At 40.7% G+C, this 24,907-nt stretch overlaps 1 protein-coding gene across 2 annotated transcripts in view; it reads right to left on the bottom strand.

Moving 5' to 3' along the window:
• The window catches only part of PRKCD (protein kinase C delta), a 60,341-nt gene that overhangs the window by 18,821 nt on the left and 16,613 nt on the right, over positions 1 to 24,907 (bottom strand). For both annotated transcript variants that reach the window (XM_036390755.2, XM_036390756.2), the window contains exons 2-4: positions 6,803 to 6,937; positions 2,728 to 2,927; positions 1,417 to 1,477 (exon numbers count right to left, since the gene is read on the bottom strand). In XM_036390755.2, coding sequence (XP_036246648.1) covers positions 1,417 to 1,477; positions 2,728 to 2,927; positions 6,803 to 6,917 — 376 coding nt within the window. In that variant the 5' untranslated portion in view covers positions 6,918 to 6,937. The remainder of the gene's footprint in view (positions 1 to 1,416; positions 1,478 to 2,727; positions 2,928 to 6,802; positions 6,938 to 24,907) is intronic.

Genomic DNA, 24,907 nt, shown 5'->3' on the forward strand with positions numbered 1-24,907 from the left:
GCTAATAATAAATTATGGAAGGTTTTCACTTATGCCATCTCTACTTTTCCACTTGTCTGTGTGGAGAGGAGGAAATATGCTTCAGCCTCATTAAATAAACAACTGAAAATACAGAAACTGGGTTTGTACAGATTTGCTTGAGAAACTTTTGGGTGTGCAGGAGAAATGGATTTGTGTATATTGCATTAAATATGTATGATCAGAGTACCATTGCCCCATGAAACAGCCTTGCACAGGAAACTATGAGAAAGACTAAGATAAATATTTCCTAATATAATGGCTCATACCAGTTTAAATGCAAACCTGAGAAAAGCTCCCACTTTAAAATCCCAGGGTTTTTTTTTAATTTTGCTTTAAAGTGTTGACTTTCTGTAGACACCCAAGCCACAAGCACATAGGCTGGGTTTTTTGCCATCACAAAGATAAAACATCACCTCTGAAATGTAACCTATGCCCATCACATTCTATCTTCAGTATCTTCTTCACAGAATGCACAAAAATGTATGGTACCTTCTCAATGAACTTGCCTGGAGAGCAGAACTGTGCTCCTTCTATAAACACCTGTGGGGTAAAAACCCACCCATGCTTCAAAGTTTCCTACTTAGTCTTTTCAGTTCTTTTTTAACACATACTATTAAACCTTAAAAGACTGGTAGGCTAATCTGGCAGACCAGTTATATTATAATTACAATATTATTCCCAAGAAATAATGTTTTCATGACTTCTAGTACGGGAAAGTCTTAACTACAAGCTGAGCAAGTTGTGAGGTTGACAGCATTTCCTTTAGGAGAGGACTCCCCAGATACACAAATCCACACCAAAATTCATGGGTTTATTACTGTACTTGAAGTTTCCCTTCTAGTTCATTTCCAAAGAGCCTATGCAGGTTTCTGAAACAGACAGGCTGTTCACTTTTTAAACTGGTGCATCAGATCATTGACTAGATTTGCATTTTAATACTAAACCATTCACTCATTCCTACAATCAGTTTCTGTAATTAGTGAATAGGATGTCTGAATCCAGAAAATCAGACCCACTGCTCCAATCCACAAAAAAATTTTCCCACATAAGCTAGAGCAAGAGATTCAACTTCTTTGCACCTAAAAAGGAACAGATAGTGTATTTTCCATCACATCAAAACAGGAGAATAGACACATTAAAGATCCACAAGTGCCTAAATGCAACAGCATTTAGAAATGAAAAATCCTGCCATGAGTGCAAATAACAAAAAAAAAACCCAAAACCAACCAAAACCAACCAACTGAAATAAATAAACACCTGGAAAGCAAATTAATAAAATTAATTAATAAGATTCTACTCAGGTGATTTTTTTTGGTAAGCTACATCATTCTGTGCTCTGCAAAAAAACAATCACCTTTTTCACATAACTGACTGAAAAGAAACTATTGACAATACCTGCATCTTCCAAAAAATACTGCACAGCCATCAGCACCTTCCCCTGAGGCTGAAGGTCAAGCTGTGGAAAGAAAGATAGCAACAGTGAAGTGTGCGGCTGACTGCATGTCTCAGGAATTTAAACAGCTCTTTCTAGGGTATCAAAGTAGACTATGCAATAACTATTTGATTACAATCCTCTTCCATATCTCTCTATTGCAGCTGAGTCAAGGGCTTTTATTCTCCTGCTTTTCCTCGTGTGCTGCATGGCTTTGATGTGTCCCCAGGAGTTCAGCACGGTCAGAGTTCACATTGTTTGTCCACAGCCCTTTCCCGTTCTGCAAAGAGTTTGCTGGCTTCTGTTTTTACTGTTAGTAAACTCAATCTGCACAGGAACCCAGTTTTAAAAGAAGCCTATACAATCCTTTATATGTTTATTGAGAGTACAAACCATAGTGATATCAAATGCTGTTGCTGGCAATAAAAAATGTGGTATAATGAAAATTTATTTTTCTTTCCTCCTCAAAACCATTACACATGGTTTCTGTGGCAAATTCTACAGACCAGCAAAAAAAAAAGTGCCTTTTAAGCCAACAGCTGAGGTCAGTTCCTGTACTCAGAATGTAGCCACTAATTCTTAAACTGCTGCCTTCATAAAAGATAAGAAACCCTTAACCATGTAAGAGTGACTCAATCTTCAGCTCAGCACAGAGCAAAGTACCCCTGGGTTACACCAAATACAACTTGGGATGAAAAATCCAGTCCCCAGACAAAACCAAAGTACAGTTACATTAGATACACCCAGGAACATATCCCCAGAAATCCCATCATCCTACTGGGATAATGAGGGAGTTCATCTCTAAGGCAGTGTCTGACACTCAGAACATTTGCCCAGCAAAGTTTACAGAAGGGCAAGACCTCAGGTACAGCTACTAATGCCAGGCTGTCTCCTCACACACAAAAATAACCTTACAGGCTATGCTAAGTGGTCTCTTTGCTGGCCATGATGCTCTGTCCAAGTCATGGTGGTACAGAGGAAGTTCAACACTGATGATGTCAATGTGATACCTGTTCTGTGGATAATAAGCAGAGGATTTGAGACCACTGAACTGGCTAAAACTGATCACTATTAGCTTTTACTCTTCTGAATAATTGCCCTTGTCTTAGAAATCAAGGTGTGAAAAAAAGTCCCAAGTGTAACAGGTGAATACAAACTAGAGAGATTCTACTGACCTAGGAAAATCTGTAAGCCTCAAAGGCACAAGGCATTCATTCAGCTTGAAAGAAACAAAACTAGGTCAGCAATTTGGAGGAATTAATCTTTTTCCTTACCCAGAACTCTGCTTTGCCATTGCCTTTCTTGCACCTTTCTGCCAGCACTGACACACCCACGGTCACCTCAGACAGGGGCTCTTCTGCTGCTTTCATCAGCACGATCTGGATCACCCGGCCCTCATAAATGTGGGCGTCAAAAGTCGATTTCCATTCGGGATACATGGTGGGTTTCTTCTGAACCAGAGTTTTTCCTCTCTCTGAAGCCACAAAAAAAAAAAAAAAGAACAGAAACTGTAAAATGTACATAAATCTAGCATTTAAACTCAACAAAATAAAAGAGGGAATACTTGTACTGAAACTGCAAGCAGACTTACTGCTTCTTTTACTGTTGTTGGAACAAGGTTTAAATACTCAGTTCAAAAGTTCATGACATGGAAGGCAAAGCCCACCTGATGAACGTGCAAAGGCAGTGAAGGGGTTAACATGGTGCTAGAGAGCAGGAGGGACAAACCCTGATGTGGAACTCATGAGCTGGGTTAATCAGTCACAACTTGCCAGGGAACACTTGCATGGCTCCATTCTGGTACAAATCTCCATGAGGTGCCATCTGATCATGGTGAATACCTACTGCTATAAGATAAATTAAGATAAACCTCACACTGGCCCAGTTTAAATTGAAACCAGTGTCTGAGAGATGAAAGGCTTCACATTTCATTCATCTACTTCCAAGTTATCCCAACATTTCACTTGTATTCGTAAGTCACTCTCCTTGGCATTGTACTCTATCATGACTGCTACTTTTTAAAGGGTATTTCAGGGCCTTATCTGTCCTCTACAGCCCATGTAGACCATGTGTAGTTAAGGAATAACAAAAGAGCTAAAATTACCTCAAAAAATGTCCTTTTTTCTTCTTTTTTTCTTTTTTTTTTTTTTGGGGGGGGGTTTCCTTTAAGAGTATCTCAGCACACTCCTTTGTTAGGAGTTTTACATTGCTCTACTATTCTTATTAGATGGATTTTCTTTTCTTTTCTGCCAAGAAAGGCTGGATGATCCTTGAAGTCCCTTCCAGCCTGGTATTCTATGATTCTAATACACAGCTTCAGTCTCTCTTGCTACCCATTAAACTGATTTCTTCCTGTCCACATCTTGGGCACAGGAAACAGCCAGTGACTGCACAATCTATGATAAGCTTTGGCATATTTCTAGATCTGAGTCTCTAAGTCCCATCACCACATCCAAAGTGATGATGCCTCCTAAGAAACCACATCCAGCTCTTCACTGTGACTCTGGCACACAGAGTCACCTGCCAGTTTTCCTCTGATTTGCTGCCAAGTCAATTATTCTCCATTTGTGCCCAGGTAACTGAATACAATTTTCTACATTCTACGTAATTCCTGCAATTTATCAAGATTTTGTTTTGCAATAGAAGTGCTTTCTAAGTGCCTCTCCAGCTCTGAATGATCCATTTGCTGTTATGATATCAAGGCAGTAGTGAAGCAGATTAAATACTTGGATCCTTCTCCAGGAAGCTGCAGTGTGGTCTGTTAGATACTTAATATTTTAAAATCTTCCTGGAATCTCAAGGCAAAGTCAGTGTTCATTCATGAAGAGCTTGCTGGATGCACTCCACTCAGCTGTGCTGAGCTCTGCAGACAAGCACAGGGAATGGTGTCCCTGCACTGCTTTATTAGGGGATGCCTGCCAGCAGCAGCACTGGGAGTTACAGCTCGGACACAGCCCCGAGCCACCTGCCAAAGGAGATTCCAGAATGCTCAGAAATGGCCACCTGAGCACCTCTCCATTGCAAAGCAAACTTGAGCACTCCTCCTCTACCCAGTCAAAAGCTTTTCTCTTGAATTTGAGGAACTGGGCAGATGAAGGCTCAAACCCTTCACAGTGCAAACCTACTTCCAGAGCCTGGTTCTATGAAAAAAATTTGAAAATATTGTCACAGAATCACTCAATTGTTTAGGCTGAAAAAGATCTTTAAGATCATCAAGTCCAACCACTAACCCAGCACCACCAAGGCCATTGTTAAACCATGTCCCCAAGTGCCACATCTACACATTAATTTAGAGATCATTAGGACAGACAATAAAGGTGAGGAGGGGGATAAAAAGCAGGCTGTCTGCACAGCAAGGCTTCGACACTGGCCTGCTTTGTGGATTGCTGAAGGCAGACCCCTTTATCAAAAAGGCACAATTCAGGAGGCATCCTTGGCAATAGGAGATATTGCATCTTTGCAGAACCTTTGACAGTAATTGCTGTTTGCAGAAACAGGAGCAGCTTGTAAAGAGTTGGTAGTACTCTTGTAAGATTCTTAGAAGGGGAAAGATGATTCCAGTCTGTCCACAGCCTCTCCCCTCCCTAGTCCCATGTCCCAATACCTGCTCTGATCAGTCAACTCTATACATTTTTACTCTACATAAAAAATCTCAGTTACTGGAAACAGCTTCCAGCCCAGCCATGCTGCTTTTGTAGTTAAAATCATACTAATCAAGGTTTGTCATGGGTCACAATCGCTGTCTGCAAATGAACACTGCAGGGTCACCAAAGGACAGCCTTCAAGAACACTGTTCCTGCCTCTGCTGTGCTCAGGCCTGCTTGGCTTCTCTGCTCACACTCCTGACTTCAGAACACACCCCATCTTTGCAAACTGGCTCCATGCCTAATCAAGCTCTATGACTTTCTTCTTCCTATACAATAAATTTTTCCCTGATTGTGTTTCAGCATTCAAATCCAACAAAAAAGCTGTTCCAGATCTTGTCAAACTGACAACAGGAGCATCAGATTGTTTTCCTGATTACTCCAATCACTCATCTCTCCAAGCAGTTCCCTCTCCTCCCCTGTTTTTTAGTATGTCAAAGACACATGGAAGCAAGGACTGGGAAATACTGGGACAATTCTACTTTTCAAAAGCAAATGGCTGGGAAAAAAAACAGTGGATTTATTTAAATTACTTTCATTTCTCCACATATTCTGGCAGCTGCAACACCTTCAACATCATCTCTTCAGAGGTTCTCCCAGCAGATTAGGAAACTACTTCTTTGGAGCTTAGAACATTTGCTAGATGACAACACTTTGTGGAAAAGGCACCATGCCTTGAATTTCAAGTTTAAATGCAGCTTTTACCCACAACAATAAGGGAAAAGAGCAATCATGTTGTGAGGAAGAAGAAACTTCACCCTTTACTGCATTCTTTGATGTTTTGTGAATCTCTAGAGCCACAGTGCAGAATTAGAGCTGCAGTCTGGCCCAGTACAGCAATTCCCTGTTTGGCTGCAGTGGTGTATTCTAGCTAAATGTCAGAAGACATTACAAACCTTTGGACCAGTTTCTGTAAAGATGAGGTCTCTGAAGGCTGAGGGCCTGGTGAGTCACTTGGTCTGTTCAGCTGGAGAAGACTGAGGGGAGACCTCACTGCAGTTAGAACTTCCTCTGAGGGGAGAGGAAGAGATGAGGGGCAGGCACTCATCTCTGCTCTGTGGTGACAGTGACAGGACCTGAGGGAATGGCCTGCAGTCATGTCAGGGCAGGTTGAGGTTGGCTTTACAAAAAGGTTCCTCCCAGAGGGTGTGGGGCACTGCCCAGGCTCCCCAGGGAAGGGGCACAGCCCCAAGGCTGCCAGAGCTCCAGAAGCCCTTGGACAGCGCTCTCAGGCACGGGGATGGGACTGCTGGGGATGGCCATGCAGGGCCAGGAGCTGGACTCAGTGATCACTGAGGGTCCCTTCCAGCACAGCTCATTCTGTGTTTCTGTGCTAAGAGGACCTTCAGTGTGAGTCATTTCAAGCAAACAACTCAGCCAAAGTACCTCAGTTACTTCAACAATAACAAACTGCACCTCTCATCCTACAAGCCCATAAAGAGCATCTGCTGCTCTGTACTTCTGTTCCCTCAAACCTGCTGCAGTCCAGCTTCCTGTCCTGAGTACTAATAAAGAAACCTTGCTTTAAGGTGGGGGTAGAGAAAACAGCCATTATTCTTTCTCCCATTCCAAAAGAAAAGCTCACATTGAAGTGCTTGGCATGACAAGAAGAGAAGGACTCACTGCCATTCACAGATTAAGGAGGTTTACAGTATTTCTCAAAAATTTAGTGATATTCAGAAAGCATCTCCATTTGTAACCTCACCTGTAGTGAGAGCTTCCTTCATCTTGATAGCACAGAAAGGCTGTAGTTGTTCTCCTTGATTCTGCACAGGTCCCAGCTCAAAGGAGTTGAAAGATATCCGTAGGAAGGGGGCCATTGCTCAGGATGATACACAGCCTATGTGGAAAGAAAGAAATAAAAATCAAAGACCTGGTCTGAGACATGTAATAAAGTGACACGTTTCCCAGCAGATATCAGAGCTTCTATTGAAGCTACAATCACATGGCTTCTCTTCCTGTATTGCTTTCAGTGGCAATTCACAAATCCTAGGAGGCATCCAGAGCTAGTGATCAACCCTGGGAGCCTCCAAACCTGCACATGATGCCAGCAAAGAGAAGAGGAACAGGTAGAAAGAGCTCCAGGGCTACTGTATCACCAGCTGTATTAAAGTGTCAGGAATTAATCACAAGAATTCAAAACATCTGTGATTTCTCACTCAGCAAACAGGTATTTCATTACAGTCTTCCCCCAATTTAAGAGCTCTTGAATTTAGAGTAGATTTCATTTATAATTCACAGCATCTTTAGCAATGGAGTTTGACCTGCATGTCACATTGTTTTGTGACACAAAAAGGATTTATTCAAAGGCTAAGAGAGAAAAGCAGTGCTAGTGCACTTGGAGAATAAGGGATGCAAGGAAGGAGGGATTAGGAGGAAAGAGATAACAAGCTAACAGGAAGAGATGGTGGAAAAGAACTTGAGACTTGAAACTGGGCTGAGCTGGCCTTTTGACTGAAGATTGTCAACCAGCTCAGTCAAGCAGCACTAGGAAGAACACGTCAAGCAATCTTGCACGTGCTGGCATTTTTTAATGTAAAGACATTGACCTGAGAAACAATTAACATTTCTCTTCTATCTCTAAAAATGCCCTTACAGTCATTTAGAAAAAAGACTAAAATCAAGTCTCTGCAGCAAGACAGCATATAGCTCCTGACAGCATAATCTGCACATCTCACACTCTCCCCATGTGGGGACCTTTTTCAATAAATGGAAAAATTTTGTGACTAACTTTTATTGAGTTAGTTTTTTTTTTCTTAACTGACTGTTTCCCCACTCTCTTTCTATGGAGTAAAACAAGAGTTAGAAAGCAAGTTTAGGATTACTTGGCACCACTGCTTATCCCCCTGAAGAACAGAAAGCCACGACTATAATTCTCATTCACACAGACTCACAAGCAATAACCCTCCCACACTACTCCACTGCTTATTGCAGCTTGGGGCACCATTTGATGAGAGTGGAGATGGAGGTGACCTCACAAAGAAAGAAAAATAGACAGCTTTTGTAAAAATTAACAAATACCATCTGACAGCTCACTTTCACAAACGCAATATAAGCATAATGCTTATCAAGAGTTTTAATGAGGAACATATTTTAGCTGCTCAGGAGACTCTATGCTCAGTTCAGAACTACACCCCAGTGATCAGCTACAGGACTTGCCAGCAGCAGATCACATATCATTCCTACTCCACATGGATGTAAAAGAAACCAGATTTCAGCCTTGATCACCTCTGGGAAACAGCTCTAAGACTCAGTGAGGCCATAGGTAGAAACAAACTGGGTAGGTTAACATGGAGCTCCCACTGGAAGGTTTCTTTAACAGAATCACAGGAGAATTCTGCTGTAAGGGACAGCCCAGCAAGAAGTCACAATTTCCAGTAAGCCTTTGACTATATGAACAAAAAATTGGAAAGCACTGACAAAGCTAAACTAACAATTGCACTGATTTCACTCAGCCCACGTGACTCAAGCCAGTGTTAGTCCTGAGACAGGACTTAGTTTTTTATTTCCACGTTATCAGAGACAATAAACCATGTACAATGCAGACAAATTTTGAGTAATCCCACAGCCTTTCTCATTTCCAATGGCCAAATACATTTGGATGCTATATTTTCACCTCTGCTTCATAGTTTCGGATATGGTTATTTGTTGTAGTTTCATTGTACTCAGCTTCAGTGCATCTCCCGTGCTCACTTCTCACTCAGAAATGCTACACACAAGCAACCCAGCAGTTAGAAGAAAAACCCAGAGGTTTTGATGATGCTCAAAGTCCAAGGTCACAGTGGAAACCAGAAGATAACTATTTGCTTTTACATTTAACAAGAGCTTAAAAAGAGCCCAAACAAACTCAGCAGCTGCCTGCTCTTGCCAAGTTTCTCCACTCCTACACATTATATGCATTTTTCACAGATGTAGAGATCTTGAATGCCTGCATGTAAACTCTTCACTATATGTGGTAGACTACATTGTGACAGAGAGAGGTTAAGTGAGAAAGGAGGGTTTGGATTTGCTCCTCAAATACATCTTCTGATCCTTTCCTATGCTAAGATGTACTGTGAGATAGTTGACAAGGATCAGCTGCACTGCTGTAAACAAAACCATACCCCACTAAAACTGCTTTTGGCAGTGAAACTCAGTGAAAGAGATTAATTTTAAATCAGCAAAGTTTCTCAAAATCCCTGCTGAGTACACTCATGTGAGAACACATTTGAGAAGGAAAGACACTGAAAGGCTTTGCTTGTTGCAGTTTGGACAAGAGTCCACCTCCAGTCTCTGTGACTGTTACAGAAGTGACAGCACAAGTGCTGACTCTTGTTTTAAAGGCTGTATCTGTCAAGAACTGAAACTGCTGCAAAACACCAGCTTTGAATTGAGGGAGATTGTAAAATCTACTCATATAATCTGCACTGCAGCTATGAAGTGTTAAAGCCAAACTGTTTTCCCTAAAGGGCAAGATTTTATCCAAACCAAATGGTGGAAAAACTGAGATGTGAGCTCCAAGAATACTGCAAGTCTAAATGACAGGTTCAATATCTCAAACAGTTTCAAAGTCAAAGTACAATCTGAAGGAAAAAAACCTGCAAAAATGAAGGGAAAAACATTCCAGGTAACATTACTGGAGATGAAATACCTGGTGGTGGCCACACCTGGTGGTTTAGAGACACCATCAGATGCTGTCCTGCACAACATTCACTTTGTCAAGGATCCCTGACCGTCTCTAATGCAAACTAAACCCATGTTCTATGCTATCAGGGACAGATTCTGCAAAGTCCATGGTACTTTCCACTGAGCTTTAAAATTGAAAGTTTTTGATTATTTAATATGGAAAGAAAATCAACAGTGTTATTATTAACTACAGAGAGAGAGGGGGGAAACTGGAAACATCTTCACATCATCAATGTCAACACCTGCCAGATGAACAAATGTTTAATTTTCCCACTGTTGTGTTTGTAACATGCAGTTTTAAAGAAACCTTCAAAGCAAATTAAAATATTAAATATTCCAAGGAGAATTTTATCGAGATTTTCTGGCACAAAATTCACATTAGATTAAAAACCTTGTTCACAGAGACCAAAGGGACAAAGGGTAAATTCTGCAGTGTTTCTCCTTCCAACAGTGCCCAGCTCTCAGGGGCTGGGGGGAAGGTGGTGCTTGCCAGGGTTCCTTTGTTGCTGTAATTCTGCCTTGTTATAAACAGTGAGGACAAGCCAGCCCTAACACAGCCCAGAAACAAAGGCATGGTTGTAACTTTTACACAAAGCAGGAAGGCACATCAAAGCAGTGGATGATCTGGAGGAAAAGCAGTGGATGATCTGGAGGAAACGCTGACACTGGCTGACAACAGAGCACTGAAGAGACTGAAAACCAATGGGCTCAAACAGAGCCAGGCTGTTCCATCACTGATAAGGACCATGGATCCAAGAGAAATACAACTGAGAAAATTCCCCTGCAGGTTTGTGCCTCTTATTTCCTTGTATTAGTCTGTGAAATGGTTTGCAGATGGATGTAAAGCTGCAAGGCATCACAGCTGTTCCATGCTGTCTCACAGAACTGCTCTGGGTGCCATGAAATGCCTGATTGCTGCTTAGATCCTTGCTGAGGCTGCTTCCGGGGCCACACAACTGCTCTGGGAATCACCAACAGCACCACACCCCATAAACAATGCATTCTTCCCTGAAAAGATGAAGCAGTAACTTTTTCTTCTTTAGGATGCAAAAGTATAGATTATATCCAACCTTTTTTACACAAGGGTTTCCTGTCCTCTATTCTGGCAACAGACAAGAAAGACAGCACCAAATTATTGTCCAGCTTATTGCCCCCACAGCACTTCTGAACTCAGGAACAAAGTTCTCTGTGGTCTTTGTGTACAGCCTGCAAAGGTGATTGTGCTGCTTGCATGGCAATCATACAGGATTGTGTAATGCAAATAAAGATGCTGGAAGAGGGATTAGCATCCTCCACCTGTGCAGACTGGGTGTTTTTATTGTTCCTATGTGTGACAACCCACACTCCTTTCAGCTGATGGTCCAAGAGAGAAAACCAGTATCTGTGCTGTAGGACATTTCACTGAACCAAAGGAATATGGTGCTAACCACTGTCTACATTGCACAGCTAGGATTAGTCTACAGAGAATTTTTGCAGGTTCTGTTTCAAGCCCTGGCCTTTATTTGATGCTCTGTAGGTAAAAGTCAATCTAAAAATGAAGTCAGTTTACAAGATGCTTATTATATTTGCTGTTATGAACCTTGTCAAAAAGATACATAGCAGCAGCTTTTATCACCTGGACTTCCCTAGGCACTACTGCTACCCAAATAAACCCTAAAAACTTATATCCCACTTCAAAACACTTTACATCATGATGCTGAACACTCACAATCACCAGGGAGAGCAAAAAACCCCGTTATCCTCAGGTGCTCTCAGAGCTAAACTGACATGTTGCATGTAGGTCCCTGCAAAAAAAAAGAATTCTTCAAAAATACTGCCCCTGCAGTAGCATCACTTGTGCTTTTATTTAGGTGTAGCCATTTGTCATTTAGGTTTAGCCATTAAGGTAGAGCTATGTCCTATGAATGGTTTAATTTAGGAATTAGAATTGTGGGACTATACTCATGAAAGCAAAATAGATTCATCCAGTGATATTAAATAAGTGCAGATATCTTCAGAAAGACAAGAATAAAAAGGGCACTTTTAAAACAGCCTAACAGCCCAATCAAGTAGAATTTCTGCAGTAATAGTTCTAAAACAGTGTATCTTCATAAAATGTTTTAAAATTATTACACAACTCTATGAAAAGTAAAAAAAGGCAACAAAAAATTTAACTCACAATTCAATTTACTTCCTGTTAAACTTACTGCAAATGATTTTTTTTTCTGGCTCATAATTTCAAAATGACAGTTCATACATTGAATTCCAGTGTAAATGATGCAAGTTTTGGGGTTTATATTGTCCTTTTAATTTTTTTTTTTAAAGTACAAGTAGAATGGTTCCTAAGCTTAGCTTGGAAAAAGTGTAGTTACCATTTCCTTCCCTTCCTCCCCCAAGTATATTCTCTTTTAGATACTTCTGCTTTTGCTGGGTTAGGCCAAGTCCAGAAACAGAAACAATTACATAACAAAATCTGTCCCTGTGTTGCAACAGTTTGGAGAAGAATCTATCCAGATAAGCCATGTAGCAAGAGATGTTCCTTGGTTTCATCCCCCTTGGCCAGAAGCACAGATATTTCCAAGTTTCCACTCTTCTTTGTTCAGCTGTCTCCAAACTGCCCAAATTTGTGGCTGCTCTCTAAATTGCTGGTATTTCCCCAACACCCTTCAAGGCAAAAATAATTACTGATATTTTCCCTTATCATTACAATGAGAAGCTTTTCAAAATATGAGCACCAGAAATATATTTCTAAGCAGAGAAACTCTTTCAATCTTGACAGCACAAACTCCTGGAAGCTCAAGAGGATGCAGATTGAGGGGGGATGCATATTGGAGGCAAGCAGGAGGTAAAGCAGACCCGATTTTGGGAGCTTTTAGGAAGACACAGAGCCCAATTTATTTGAGAGTAGGATAACATGAGTAACTCAGTAACAAGAGTTGACTGCTCTTAAAGCGGCTTCAAGTGCATTGAAGATGAAAAATCTGAATTTTACACTCAAAGATCAGAAAGTGGAGGAAATTGTGGACTCTGAAATAGGCAGCAGGCCAGGCTGTCACATGCATATGCTGCAAGATAAAACTAGCATTTTACACCAAACATCCTTTTTCTTAGGAAAACAGAGAGCACTTGGAGCAACAATTGGCTTTTCCAATATTCCACAACCACTACTTGGTGGGGAGAAGGAGGAAGTACTGTCAGCTGTTTTTTCTTTAGAAGTGCATAAGAATTAGCCATTTAAATATTTCTTTTTAGAGCCCTGAGTTCTCCTTCCTCTGTGAACACACAGGACTAACCATGGAACACTACAGGCCACTGTTAGTCACTATTGCCAAAATCAAGCTTGAAACAAAGTGCAAATGAATCCCCTTCCTTAATTTCAAACCCAAACATCACACGTTGGAAACACACAGGAGAAGAAAGGCTGCCTGAAGCCCAAAGACTTTGTTAATTATTTCTGATAGCACAAGCTGGTATAATTTGTTGAGCACAGCTGAAACAACATTTTGGAAGGATTAATACAACGGGGCTGGCTGGACAGAGCCTTAGGAGGCTCCAGGTGAACGAACCATTCATTAGTAACAAATCACACTCTGAAATAGGAGCATGTCCAAAATGTTTTGATAGGAGGCAAACCATGGCTCTCCTCTATGCAATGCATAATTTAAGTCTAATTAGGAAGCTTTTTTTTTTGTCTTTGACATGGGGAATAAGTAGAGGCTGAGGTTTTTTCCCTTCAATTAAGTAACACAATCCCTTCCACATGAGAGGAAAAAACCTATTCTGTGAAAGGGATGAAGTTACACTTCTCTATAATAATGGCCGGTAGCCAAGCTCTACACCAGCTCTGGCTCTGTGTCATTAAGGAGGGCACTGAAGGAGCTGTGCTGAATCTGAGCTCCTGATCAGCTCCCACTTCCCCAATAATGGTCAAGACACTGGGCAGCTTTTAGTCAGCACAAGTGAATTGCAACACTGCACATCAAGTTTATCATGTGAATACGAGTTCTCCAGAGGAAGCAAGCCATTCTGCAAAAGGCTTCATGGACCTTTTTGTAACAACCAGTACATGAGGACAGCTGAACTACTCACAGCTTTCAGAAGGACCAAGCCAAAGGAAAATAGCCAAAGAAAACCCAGTGTACAGTAACTGTTTAGTTACCATGATCAAGCAGACAGTGATCCACATTCAGGCATACTCCAGTAGGATATTTCTTCTCTAACAAAGGAGATAAATGCCAAGCCCATCCTCCAGTTCATTCTTGATGAATACTTTTATCTAGGATCCACTATAACATCCAAGATTTTCTGGCCTTCCAGTGCCTAAAGGGGCTCTAAGAGAATTGAAGAAGGACTTTGGACAAGGGCCTGGAAGGACAGGACAGGGGGGAATGGCTGCCCACTGCCAGAGGGCAGGGCTAGACGGGATATTAGGAAGGAATTCTTGGCTCTGAGGGTGCTGAGGCCCTGGCACAGGGTGCCCAGAGAAGCTGTGGCTGCCCCATCCCTGGGAGCGTCCAGGGCCAGGTTGGAACAAGGCCTGGAGCCACCTGGGGTAGTGGAAGGTGTCCCTGCCCATGGCAGGGGTTGGAACTGGATGAGCTTTGAGGTCCCTTCCAATCCAAACACTTCCAGAATTTTGTGATTTTCTGCTCAGTTATAAGCTTCCTGGAAATTGAGATGTATTTCCCAGAAAGAATAACAGATAATGCCAACAACATCTTTTCGTACCAAACAGAAAACACTGCCTTTCTCTTCAAAACACTGGAGAGGTTTTATGTTTGGGTAGTTTCTTTGTATTTTCCACTGAATTTCCTTCACACTGAAAAAGCCAAATACCATAAAGATAGTAAGTCAACTACAGTTTAAGATAAAAAGGAATTTTTATTTTCTCTTAGTTCAAATGTACTGGGTTAATGAGTCTAGGTGAACCATGAAGAGGGGAAAAAATGGAAATAAAGAAACTGGACATTCAACAGAATTATAAAGAATGCCTTCTAATACATTGTAGTAAGAAAACAATTTTAGTTTGCTCTTTTGAAAACATCAGCAGATCATGCAAAGTGCCTCTCCAAGTGCACAAGCCTCCAAGTCAAAAATTTATCCTACTGCCAGCACTTATGACCTAATCCTCTAAGTATCTGGAAAACTAGAATATTCATTAGCTGAGAGAACTGTATCATCATTCATATAGGCTGGAAAGCTGCTGCTCAGATAACCTCCTTAGAGGGAACACAATTCAGCCCATGGGTATGACCAAGGCTTTTAAACTAAAAGGGTACAAGTGCTATGAACCAAAAATTTTGCTCATTAACTGTGTATGGAGTTGTAGGAATAGATCGAGTCCACCCTCCTGACTGCATCTGGCATTATTTGGGTTGTTTGGTTCGGCTTTTTGAGATGACCTTGAGGGTCCCTTCCCACCCAAACCATTCTGTGTTTCTAAGATGGGCTGGATCTGCCTTTCTGAGCACAATACTCCTCTTGCTATTTCCTGGCACTCAGAGGCTGCTCAGGGCAGGTAGAAATCATCCCTTTGTTCTTTTGTTCTGGTTGTTTCATTACTGTGAATGTGAAAGCCAAAAACCCAAAAAGAAATGTAAATAACCAATCTTAGTCAACTTAATCAAGACCTTTTTCTATGGTTTATAAACTGAAATTAAACAGTGAGGCTGTACATGCATCACTACCTGTGATTCTGTGATCTCTCTTCTGCAATGAAGAGAGAAAAGCACAGCTCTGTTCCACTGAGGATGTACAGGGAGATGCTAAATAGTGAATGGTTGATCAGGAGAAATTGGAAAGAAGCAAACATAACCAAAACTTATTTTAAATTACTACAGCGTTGCTCCTGCTGTAATTTCAATGTTCAGCCCTTGACTTGCAAAAAGAGATAAGAAAATGGAGCCACAAATGACATTTAACTGTCCCCTCCCCTCTGAATCACCTTCTGGAAGAAATGAGCATATAAAGCTCTACAGCAGACCTGGCATTCTCAAAAATACAGAGAACAGGCACAGCTCATTAACAGCAAGTTGAATTTAAGCACAAATAGATCTCAAGAGAAATTTGGGTTACTCAAAGGTAGCACAGAGTTTGCATAACAAGTTGTAAACTCAGGGTGAGATGTACAATTTAATACCACTTTAAATTTCCTCTTTTTTTAATCCTCCTGATAAGAAGTTAACAGCAAGCACTTATTTTTTTACCTTTTCCTGAATTTTGTGGTTTAAACATATAAACTCCACACTCTGAGGGATCTAAACACTTAGGATTCATGTCTGCTAATAGCCATATTGAATGATTTTCCAGTAAATGAATAAATACACATCATTTTTGTACCCTTATGGGCCAAGAAAGCCTTTAAGCATTGAAACATCTGGAACACAAGCCAGTAAATGACAAAGAAATAGCTAAACAAAAATCCCTGGAGCTTCTGATAAGCCAGAACTTTGTTTGTAAATACAACCATGTCAGGACATGCTCAACGATTTTATGTTTTGAGAGCATAAAGAGTTGTGTGGACTGGACGCTGTCAGGAACAACCTCTGGGCACCTTCCAGAAATGTTATTCTACTGCCTGAATGCCTGTCACATTTCTGGACAGTGCAAATCAAATTATTAAGTGTGTATTGTTTGCCATGGCTTTTTCCAGCTTCCACTCCAGTGCTCATCCTACTAAAAACTGGAGAAACACTTAAAAATGAGCGTTTTGCTTTTCATATGCAAAGCTCCACACACACAGAGAAACACAAACCAAATAACCAAAGAACTTCGCTTCGCAACACTGCAAGTCAGCACCTGCTTTGTTACTTTATTGGGTCATTGCACTGATCAACATGTTGGTAAACAAGACACAGATTTAATTACTTGTCTAAAAAAATACTTTCAGGAAGATTTGTGCAACTGACTTGCCAGGGTATCTACAGATTATCCAAAAAGTAACTGAAGACAAATCTTTGATTACAGTTGTACTCTCGTGTCCCAGTTAATCCCCAGAAGCAACAGAGTGTTCAATGATTTTCCTACAGACAAGCTTTCCTGGCTCATTATGGCCTCTCACTTTCTCCATCACTAAATGGATAAATGAGTTAAAGTCTAGGTCACTTTCCCTGCACCTTCCAATTATTTCTGAGGGGTTTTTTGCTGCACATGTTTCTTCTGCCATAGAAGTGCTTCTTTACAATAACTTTTATAGCAACTTTTTTTGATAGAAATGACACAGCCTAATGGTCTGCTTTCCAACCACGCTGGGATACTGGAGGTGACAGCAGGCTGGGGGTTTTTGGGTTTTTCTGTGAGATCATTCAGTTAAAAGGGATGGAGCACAGCTGCTACTGGCACAGAAAAACTCAGGAGGAAAACCAAAGGGCTGTAAAGCCCCACCGCTCCTGAGGCAGTAGCACACACCATGGCACAATGCTCTCCCCAACCCTTCCAGTGCTTGAAAGGGGGCAGGGAGGTCACAGAGTGAAGCCCACAGGAACCAGAATGCTCCCAGCACTTCCAAATGCAAAAGTTCCTGCATGGAAAGATGGTCCCCAGGCAGCTGAGTGGGAAATTCTCTTTCCACATGGTGTCATTTGTTTGAGTAGATCTACCCTTAATGGTCTGCACAGTCCTGCCTCCAAATCTTTCCTCTGTGAATTTGTGCTATCCACACTGCCTTGATTCTTTCCCTTCTCCAATGCCAAGAGGCTCTTTCACACTGTTTACCATGCAGCTTGCTTAATCACAGCTTGCTTAATTGTAATTACCTTGGCATTTTGTCTATCTGAAATACCTTTCACTTCCACGAAGCAGCAAAATGAGTGAGTAGTTAGTGCTGGCCAGGAGCTCTCCTGATGTTTGCAGCAAACCCAGCACAAATTAGCCCAACAGGATCCCTTTCTGCCTCGTGGTTTGCAGCACTCAGCACTCCCCAGGCCGCAGGATGCTGGCATTTCCCCACAGGTCTGGATATTTGCTTCTACTACAGCACTAAATACATAAATCCTGGGGTAAATTATGCTTTTTTCATATTAGCAATTACAGCTGAACCCACAGACACATTTTGTGACCAGAACTGAGAAGCAATTCACGCAATTAAGAAGAGGTAAATAGATGCTCCTAACCTACTTCTTACAAAAAGTTAGTCCACATCTTGGATAATTTGAGAGTTCCCAGTACTGAGTAAACAGAAGTTAAATCAACTTCAGCCCAATGAATTACAGTTTTGTGGGAAAGAGCTGCAGACAGCTACATTTCCAGTCTTGAACAGACAACCCCACTCTGCTCCTGTGGGACTATTAAAAAATTAAAATATTTACTGAGACCTGAAAAACAGCAATATTGAAGAATTTATTTGCTTATATTTTGAAAATGCTTAATTAAAAGGTGGTGTGGTAAATATAATTTTTATGCTCCTATGATGTATCTCCTTGTCCCCGATGCAGTTTTCCAAGCAGAGCATAAACGTTTTCCTAACTGCTCTAAAATGAAATCCACCTCTGAAAATGAAGTTATGAAACCTATTTCTGACAGAAAATCGCTTAAAATTCATCTGAGGAGATGTCAAAGGAGAAAAGCACCTCACGATTCTCTTGCAGCTGTCAGCACCCCACCTTCATCTCCGAGGTGCACGGAGGACCTGCAGCAGGCGAGGTGCGCAAATATGGATCACACGCACAAAGATCGGATATCCTGAGCAAGGAGAGTAATTGTCATAATTACCTCCTCTCATTAACATTATGTTCCACCAAAGCAGCAGGGCTTTTTTTAGTTTTAAAATGTTATGAGGAAAATACTGCATAAAGCCATCTTGATTTCCAACATGTGCCAATTGAATATTGTAAAGTTTGATACAATCTTGACTACCAAACATATAAAACTACTTAGAGCAGCTCCCTTGCCAAAAGGCAAAATTTAACTTCCATATCTTGTGTAAGTGAAACTGAGGAAAGTTTCCAGCATTACTGGAAATACTGGAAATAGTGTATGTCATGCAGTATTTGCTCAGTGGTAGAACTATTTCCCTTATTTTGTCAGGATTACAGGTTATAGTTGAGTATAAAAAAATATGGTATTTTAAGTAACAACTTACACATCTCAAGTAAATAATAAAAAACTACTCAAGCTGCTGTCAGTTTCTTTTCCAGAGGAAGAGTTGAAAAGGAAAATGGAGAATAAACTCTGTGTGGCCTGACTTCAGACATTACCCACAAAAACTACACAGAAACCTCCAGAGCAAGGTCTGCATCTGTCCTACCATTACTTACAGGGTAAAAGGGTACCTAGAAATAAAACAACAACTTCTCAAAGAAGAAATAAAGAAGAAAAAACTGGTGAAGGTAAGATTCTTTCCTGTTATTGCAAGTAACATTTTTCTAGCAACAGCATTCATTTGCAGTGGATGATGGACAGGCAGAAAACACCCATCTGACATTAGAGAATTAAGACAAATTGAAAATAGTTATTTTTTTAAAAATTGTGCTAATCATATTCTTATTAACCTACCTTAATGCATGGAATTGATATCACAGCCAACTGGATTTGTACACTGACCTCTTTCAAAATGCTTAATGTTGGCTACAAGGCTCAGTGAAGTGTAGCTAAACATCAGAATACTTTTAAATTGGGGCATTAGGAGATACAAGAGTTTAAATCTCTAGTTATTCTGATAAAATCTCCTCATGTTGCTACCACCTCTGAAAGACTCAGCTATAACAAGTAACAAATACTACAGGTATTTAGTACAGTTCTGGAGCAGTGACACATAGTGTTGGAACTGCCCAAGAAATAGATTCTTTACCCTCCCCAGAAGCAGATCTGAGCAATTATCTAGTTTTACTTTCAATCTTTGAACACAAAATTAAAATAGAAGCACTTTAAGCATCAATCTGTACTCTTGCATAATCCAAAAACAGTTTAGGAGACTTAGCAGTAGTGGGGTAGAGCTGTTTCCATTGTTTGTAACTAACTTCCAACACCATGTTAAATTTTAGGACAAGCAAGTACAATAAACTCTGCCTACAGAAGAGAAAACACTGTTCAGTTTGGTTTTTCTTGTCAGTAAATATTTTGTGGCTCTTGCTTAATTCAGAACAAACTTTGAGGATGCTCTACAATGAAAACATTAATTTCTGTTCTCCAAACAGAGAATGGTTAGAATCTCTAAACAATTTTCAGTAACAAGTTTAAAAGGTACAGTTTGAACTCTTCCAGCATCTCCTAGTGAAGTTACATGAGCTACACAGAGGAAAAGCCACTGCAGGCAGTTGTATGGAGTTCAGTAGAACACAGCACTACATTTCAGATCTTGGCATGCGAGAGTCAAAAGATCAGGGTTTGGTTTGTGACCCATTTACTGCTGACCTCCCTTCCTCTGTTCCCTTTTCCTATCATCACATACCTACCAGAAAGTGAAGCTGCACAAATGGTTACTGACAGGCTTGGCTATTTAGCAGCAATACCTCATCATAGCTAAGGATTAGCATCTAAAGTCTCAAAAGTCTTTTACCATTTCTTTCAAAAACACTCAACAGAAAGAGTGAATATTATACTTTCAGCAAGGTGTCAGGATGGCAGGTTACAGGCTCCTAACACCAATTCAACACATTTCTGAGGCAACCAGTGGCTGAATTTATATTCAGAATTTTTCCTCCTGTCCCCTACAGCAAAGAGACTCAAGAATCTGTCTGCAATTTTGGAAATATGCATTATGCATGCAGGTTAATTAATTTGCTTCCATGACCAGACAGGGATGAGCCTCTCAGGATTCCTCCTTGACGTGAGTAATTCTTGTGGAAACTCCCAACTTCCGTGCTTACTCATAAACCAAAGACCCAGAGTGCTGAGTAAGGACACAGCTCAGAACTGCACAGACAGGTACTCTGCCATTACAAATACTCATTAAAGCACTGCACTTCCTAAAGCTCCCGTCCAACATCCTTTTTTCAATCTGAAACAAATTTACCAAACTTAATATCCAAGGGGAATCTCAGGAAGTTTGTACACTATCTACCCACCTTTGAGATATATCTTTATAAAATTATAAGAATTTTTTTCAAAAACTTTTTCCTTTTTAGGGCCTTTGAAAAAGTGGGATGTTTGAATCAACCTCAAGGACAATCCACTGAAGAGCTGAAGGGCAGAGGAATAGAACTGCATTTTAGTTTGGGATAAGAAGACTACAGGCCAGGCTTGATGTGATGTCAGTAGCACCTTAAATGACAAGTTCTCAGCTGATATCCTACACAGTGCTAAGTGAAATCTATTTTTCCTACAAAGCTGTTACCCTGAAAACCCCCAGAATTCCCCTATAATAAATAATGATAAGTAAACCAAGCTGAATACAAGGAATGATGGAGAATGGAAATGCCCAGGGAAGTGAAAAAAGAGAACTTAAAATAGAAAGACTAAATTTATTCTACTTGCTTCTCTTCCTGTTTTTTTATCCATCATTAGCAAGTTTCATGTTATCTACTCACCCACCTGACTAGAGGGTACCCAGAGGCAGACCAATGACAAGACCAGCCTTACAACATGTTCATTCTTTTACTCATTCCCTTGCACACAAGTGAGGAATCATTTCGACAAAAGTTTCACAACACCTCAAAACCAAAAAATCCTTTACCTCAAGGATCACTACAGCCCAGGTTCTTTGTTTTTCCTCCTGGGGCCAAGGCCCAGCCGGCCTCAGTTTCAGGAGGCACCTCTCAAATAGGAAACAGCAGCATTGCATTCCTTCAGGTTTCAACATTCACTGGACTCACTACCAACGATGACTGAAACCTCCTTTTCACATCCAAACATAAACTATGGGGATATATTAGAGTGCAGAGAGCAATTGGTGATTTCTGCCACTACAGGGAGGGGTGTCAATAGCCATAAAAGTAGACAAGGTCCCAAGTTGAACTGTACTGTTTTCCTTTGAATCTGATCCTGAATGCCCTATGACACTGAGAAACCTTTTAACTTCTCTGCTCCTTAGTTTGCTCTAATAAAACGATATATAGACACTTGGCAAAGTGCTTTAATTGTGAAGACTCACAACAGAAACTTTAGTACTAAAAATAGGATTTGTCAACACCAACTCTCAACTCAACTTCAAACATATGTATTTACAGAGGAAAGCAAAACTACTTGGTCTGAAGGAACCCTACAAATAACAGATACATGGAAGAGCCTACATTTTGAAATTGAGATTGTCAATCACAGCCCTGTCTGCAGAACAGCTATCACAAGTCAGCTAAATGGTGGAGGAATGGCGGATAGGGAGCAGTGGCCTCTGGAGGCTTTGTGGCATTTACCAGCTGTCAAAATACAGTTCTGCTCCATGGGAACACACCAAACATTCCCAGACACTCTGCCTGTAAGTTTACAAACACTCCATAAATAATGCTTCAGCATCTAACAGGAGAGAGACTCACACATGACATTGAGAGCCAACAGCACAAGCAATGCAAACTACAACTTGAGATGAACAAATAGAGATAACCAGAGTTCCTGAAGAACTCAAGATTGTTTCCCCATAGGTATTTAGCAGGTGAAATAAATGTTCTGGACCACACAGTGTGCAGAGAGAAGTCAGTAAGAGCCAAACCACAGAACAAAAAGGAGAGATCTAGATCTGGAAGAAACAACTCAAACACGTTTGAAAGCCAAATTGTTAAGAGAGTTTAGATCAGTGCCTGTCAACTGTATCTAGCATGGGATGGGATTAAAAATAGGCAACAGGTGGGAGGGAAAGATGGAGAGAAACTTGAAAATTTTTACTTTTGTTGCTAGCTTTCACCTGTGTCTTAATCATCCAGGGGACAGACCTTGATGGCCTGGATTTTGGGATACACAGCATGAATGACTCTTCCTTCTCAAGCAAACTAACAGATTGTATATACAGAGTTCTGGATTATCAGAGATTTGAGTCTGCTTATGATTTTCTCAAGTGACAAACCCTAATTAAGTTTATTTAGAAGAATTATTTTCCTTTCATAATTCCTCAGTTAGCTCCTGTAACTTCTGGAGAATTTTAACCCCTCTTTTGGGCATAGTTTACAGACAAACATTCCTGCTCAAACAAACTATGGGAAAGTACATGAGAACATAAAGTTTACTAAAATACACAGTAAAAACAAAAAAGCATTAACACCACGAGTGCACTGATATGATACTGGAAATTCCTAGGTCTTGAAAATAGGAATTAAGTACTTCGGGGAAAAAAACAGTTGTGCTGCAACTTGGGAATCAAGCACTCCACATTTTAAGGGAATAAATAGCTCACGTATGAGCTTTGAGTGGCAGTGTCCTTGTTGGGATGCATTCCAGGGAACACAAGTTCAGCTGAGCTCCTAAATCAGTACATGTCTTAGGAGGCATCTGCCAGGAACAGAAACGATGGATAAACCAGCCTTGATGGACTCCAGCTCCTCAGCAGGCTCAGCAAAACCAATCAGTATCACCCCTAAGCTTGGGGACTGGAGAGATGGGCCATCCCTGCTGCACGGAGGGAGATGAAGGAGAAGGCTGGTCCTGGGCTGCAGGAGAGTCCTGAAAACATTTTAAGACTTTGGTCAAGGCCTTTTTCAGTTTTTGTTTTTCTCTTCATCTTATTGTGAGGGCAGCTGGGCACTTTTTGTTTCAGAAGGACCACAGCACCAACAGCAGAAAAGCAGCTGTTTATATATTTATTTTTTTAATCTTCCACCAGGTGCTGAGATATGTAAAATCATTAGATGGATCACTGGATTATTTCCAAACAATAGTTCCTCTTTTACCAGGAAGCTGAAGGATGGTGCCTTCTGAGAAAACACTGAACAACTTTTCTGGAAGTTGACCGACAGTTCATGGTGTCTATTCCACATGCATTATCTGAGGGTCATGTAAATATTTCAGAGTGGCATCAGAAAGATAAAGCTCTCTCTGAATACATGCAGTTTTACCTGTATAAGCACATACCTCTTTCAGATTGCTCCTCTCCCTTTGGAAATACATTTTTGAATGATAGACAGTAAAAATATATTAAAATGCAGAAGTAGTTAACAGGTGGTTCCCATGCTCTGTGTACTTATGTACACAACTACAACTTAAATTATGACCTCTGTTACCCAAATGACTCACTGAGAACAGCAATAACAGTCTCTGACATGCACTACAGTCATGGCTGCCAGCAAACTCCACTGAAGCTGCTTAACCTCTCTGATTAGTAGATGTGGTTTTGGTCACTTACAAGTATGTCTAATTTTAATCATGACACTGAAGTTCCACAGACATTGCAGGTTTTATGCCTCAAAGGGACAGAGGAGTTTTTAAGTTTCATCCAAAAAACCCCTTCAGCTCTTTATTAGAACATGGCTATAAATCACCTGGTATGTACTCTGAACACACAGGTATAGCTGAGTCTATCTCTAAAATGAGATTAGTATCTTAAATAGATAAGAAACTTTTACTTTTCCTGTAACAATTCTGCTCTTTTAAAATGCAAATAATTCCACCTCAATGACACAGTGAAATTATCCTGAAAAAATTTTGACTTACTCTAATCACAAACACAGTGAACAAGAAAATTACTGACACTGTCTTCAGAGCAGTTTAAGCTAATAAACAGAAAAACTCCCCCCAGAATTAGACAACATTCCTACTAAATTAAACAGAAACAAAAAACCCCAACTTCCTCCTCTCTTTACACATTAAAGGAAGGTACTACACTACTACAGCCAGCCTCAGTTCTAGTTTGCACATTAAGCCTCACTTGGGCACTTTCCAACATTTCAGAAACACATTTTTCTGGCTGGCAGTAGAAGACTGTGGTACACATACAGTGTCTGGAACTGGCATGATTGAGGCCCCATGGGTCCTTCCAGCATGCAATGAAATAAAATGATCTGTTCTACCAAGGGACAGGACAAAATTTCTGTCCCACAGTATTCCTTCTTCCCAGTGACCTTGTTAGGCAATTATCTTCCCTTTAACGTGGAAAGCTGGCAGCTTGCCCCTTCAAATAGCTTCATAATAAACTAAATTGCCTGCCAAGAGTACTTGCCTGTCATACCTGTCTTTCATACTTGGCAAAGATTTCACTCTGCCTTCTAAACCTCTTGGATAGGGGCCGTGACCACGCCCAGGCAAGACAGAAACAGTCACATCACTGGGGGAGTATCTGGAATTTTTCCTTGAATACACAAGGTAGTCG

This window comes from Molothrus ater, chromosome 11 (assembly GCF_012460135.2).
Source record: "Molothrus ater isolate BHLD 08-10-18 breed brown headed cowbird chromosome 11, BPBGC_Mater_1.1, whole genome shotgun sequence".
NCBI classification, from domain to species: domain Eukaryota; kingdom Metazoa; phylum Chordata; class Aves; order Passeriformes; family Icteridae; genus Molothrus; species Molothrus ater.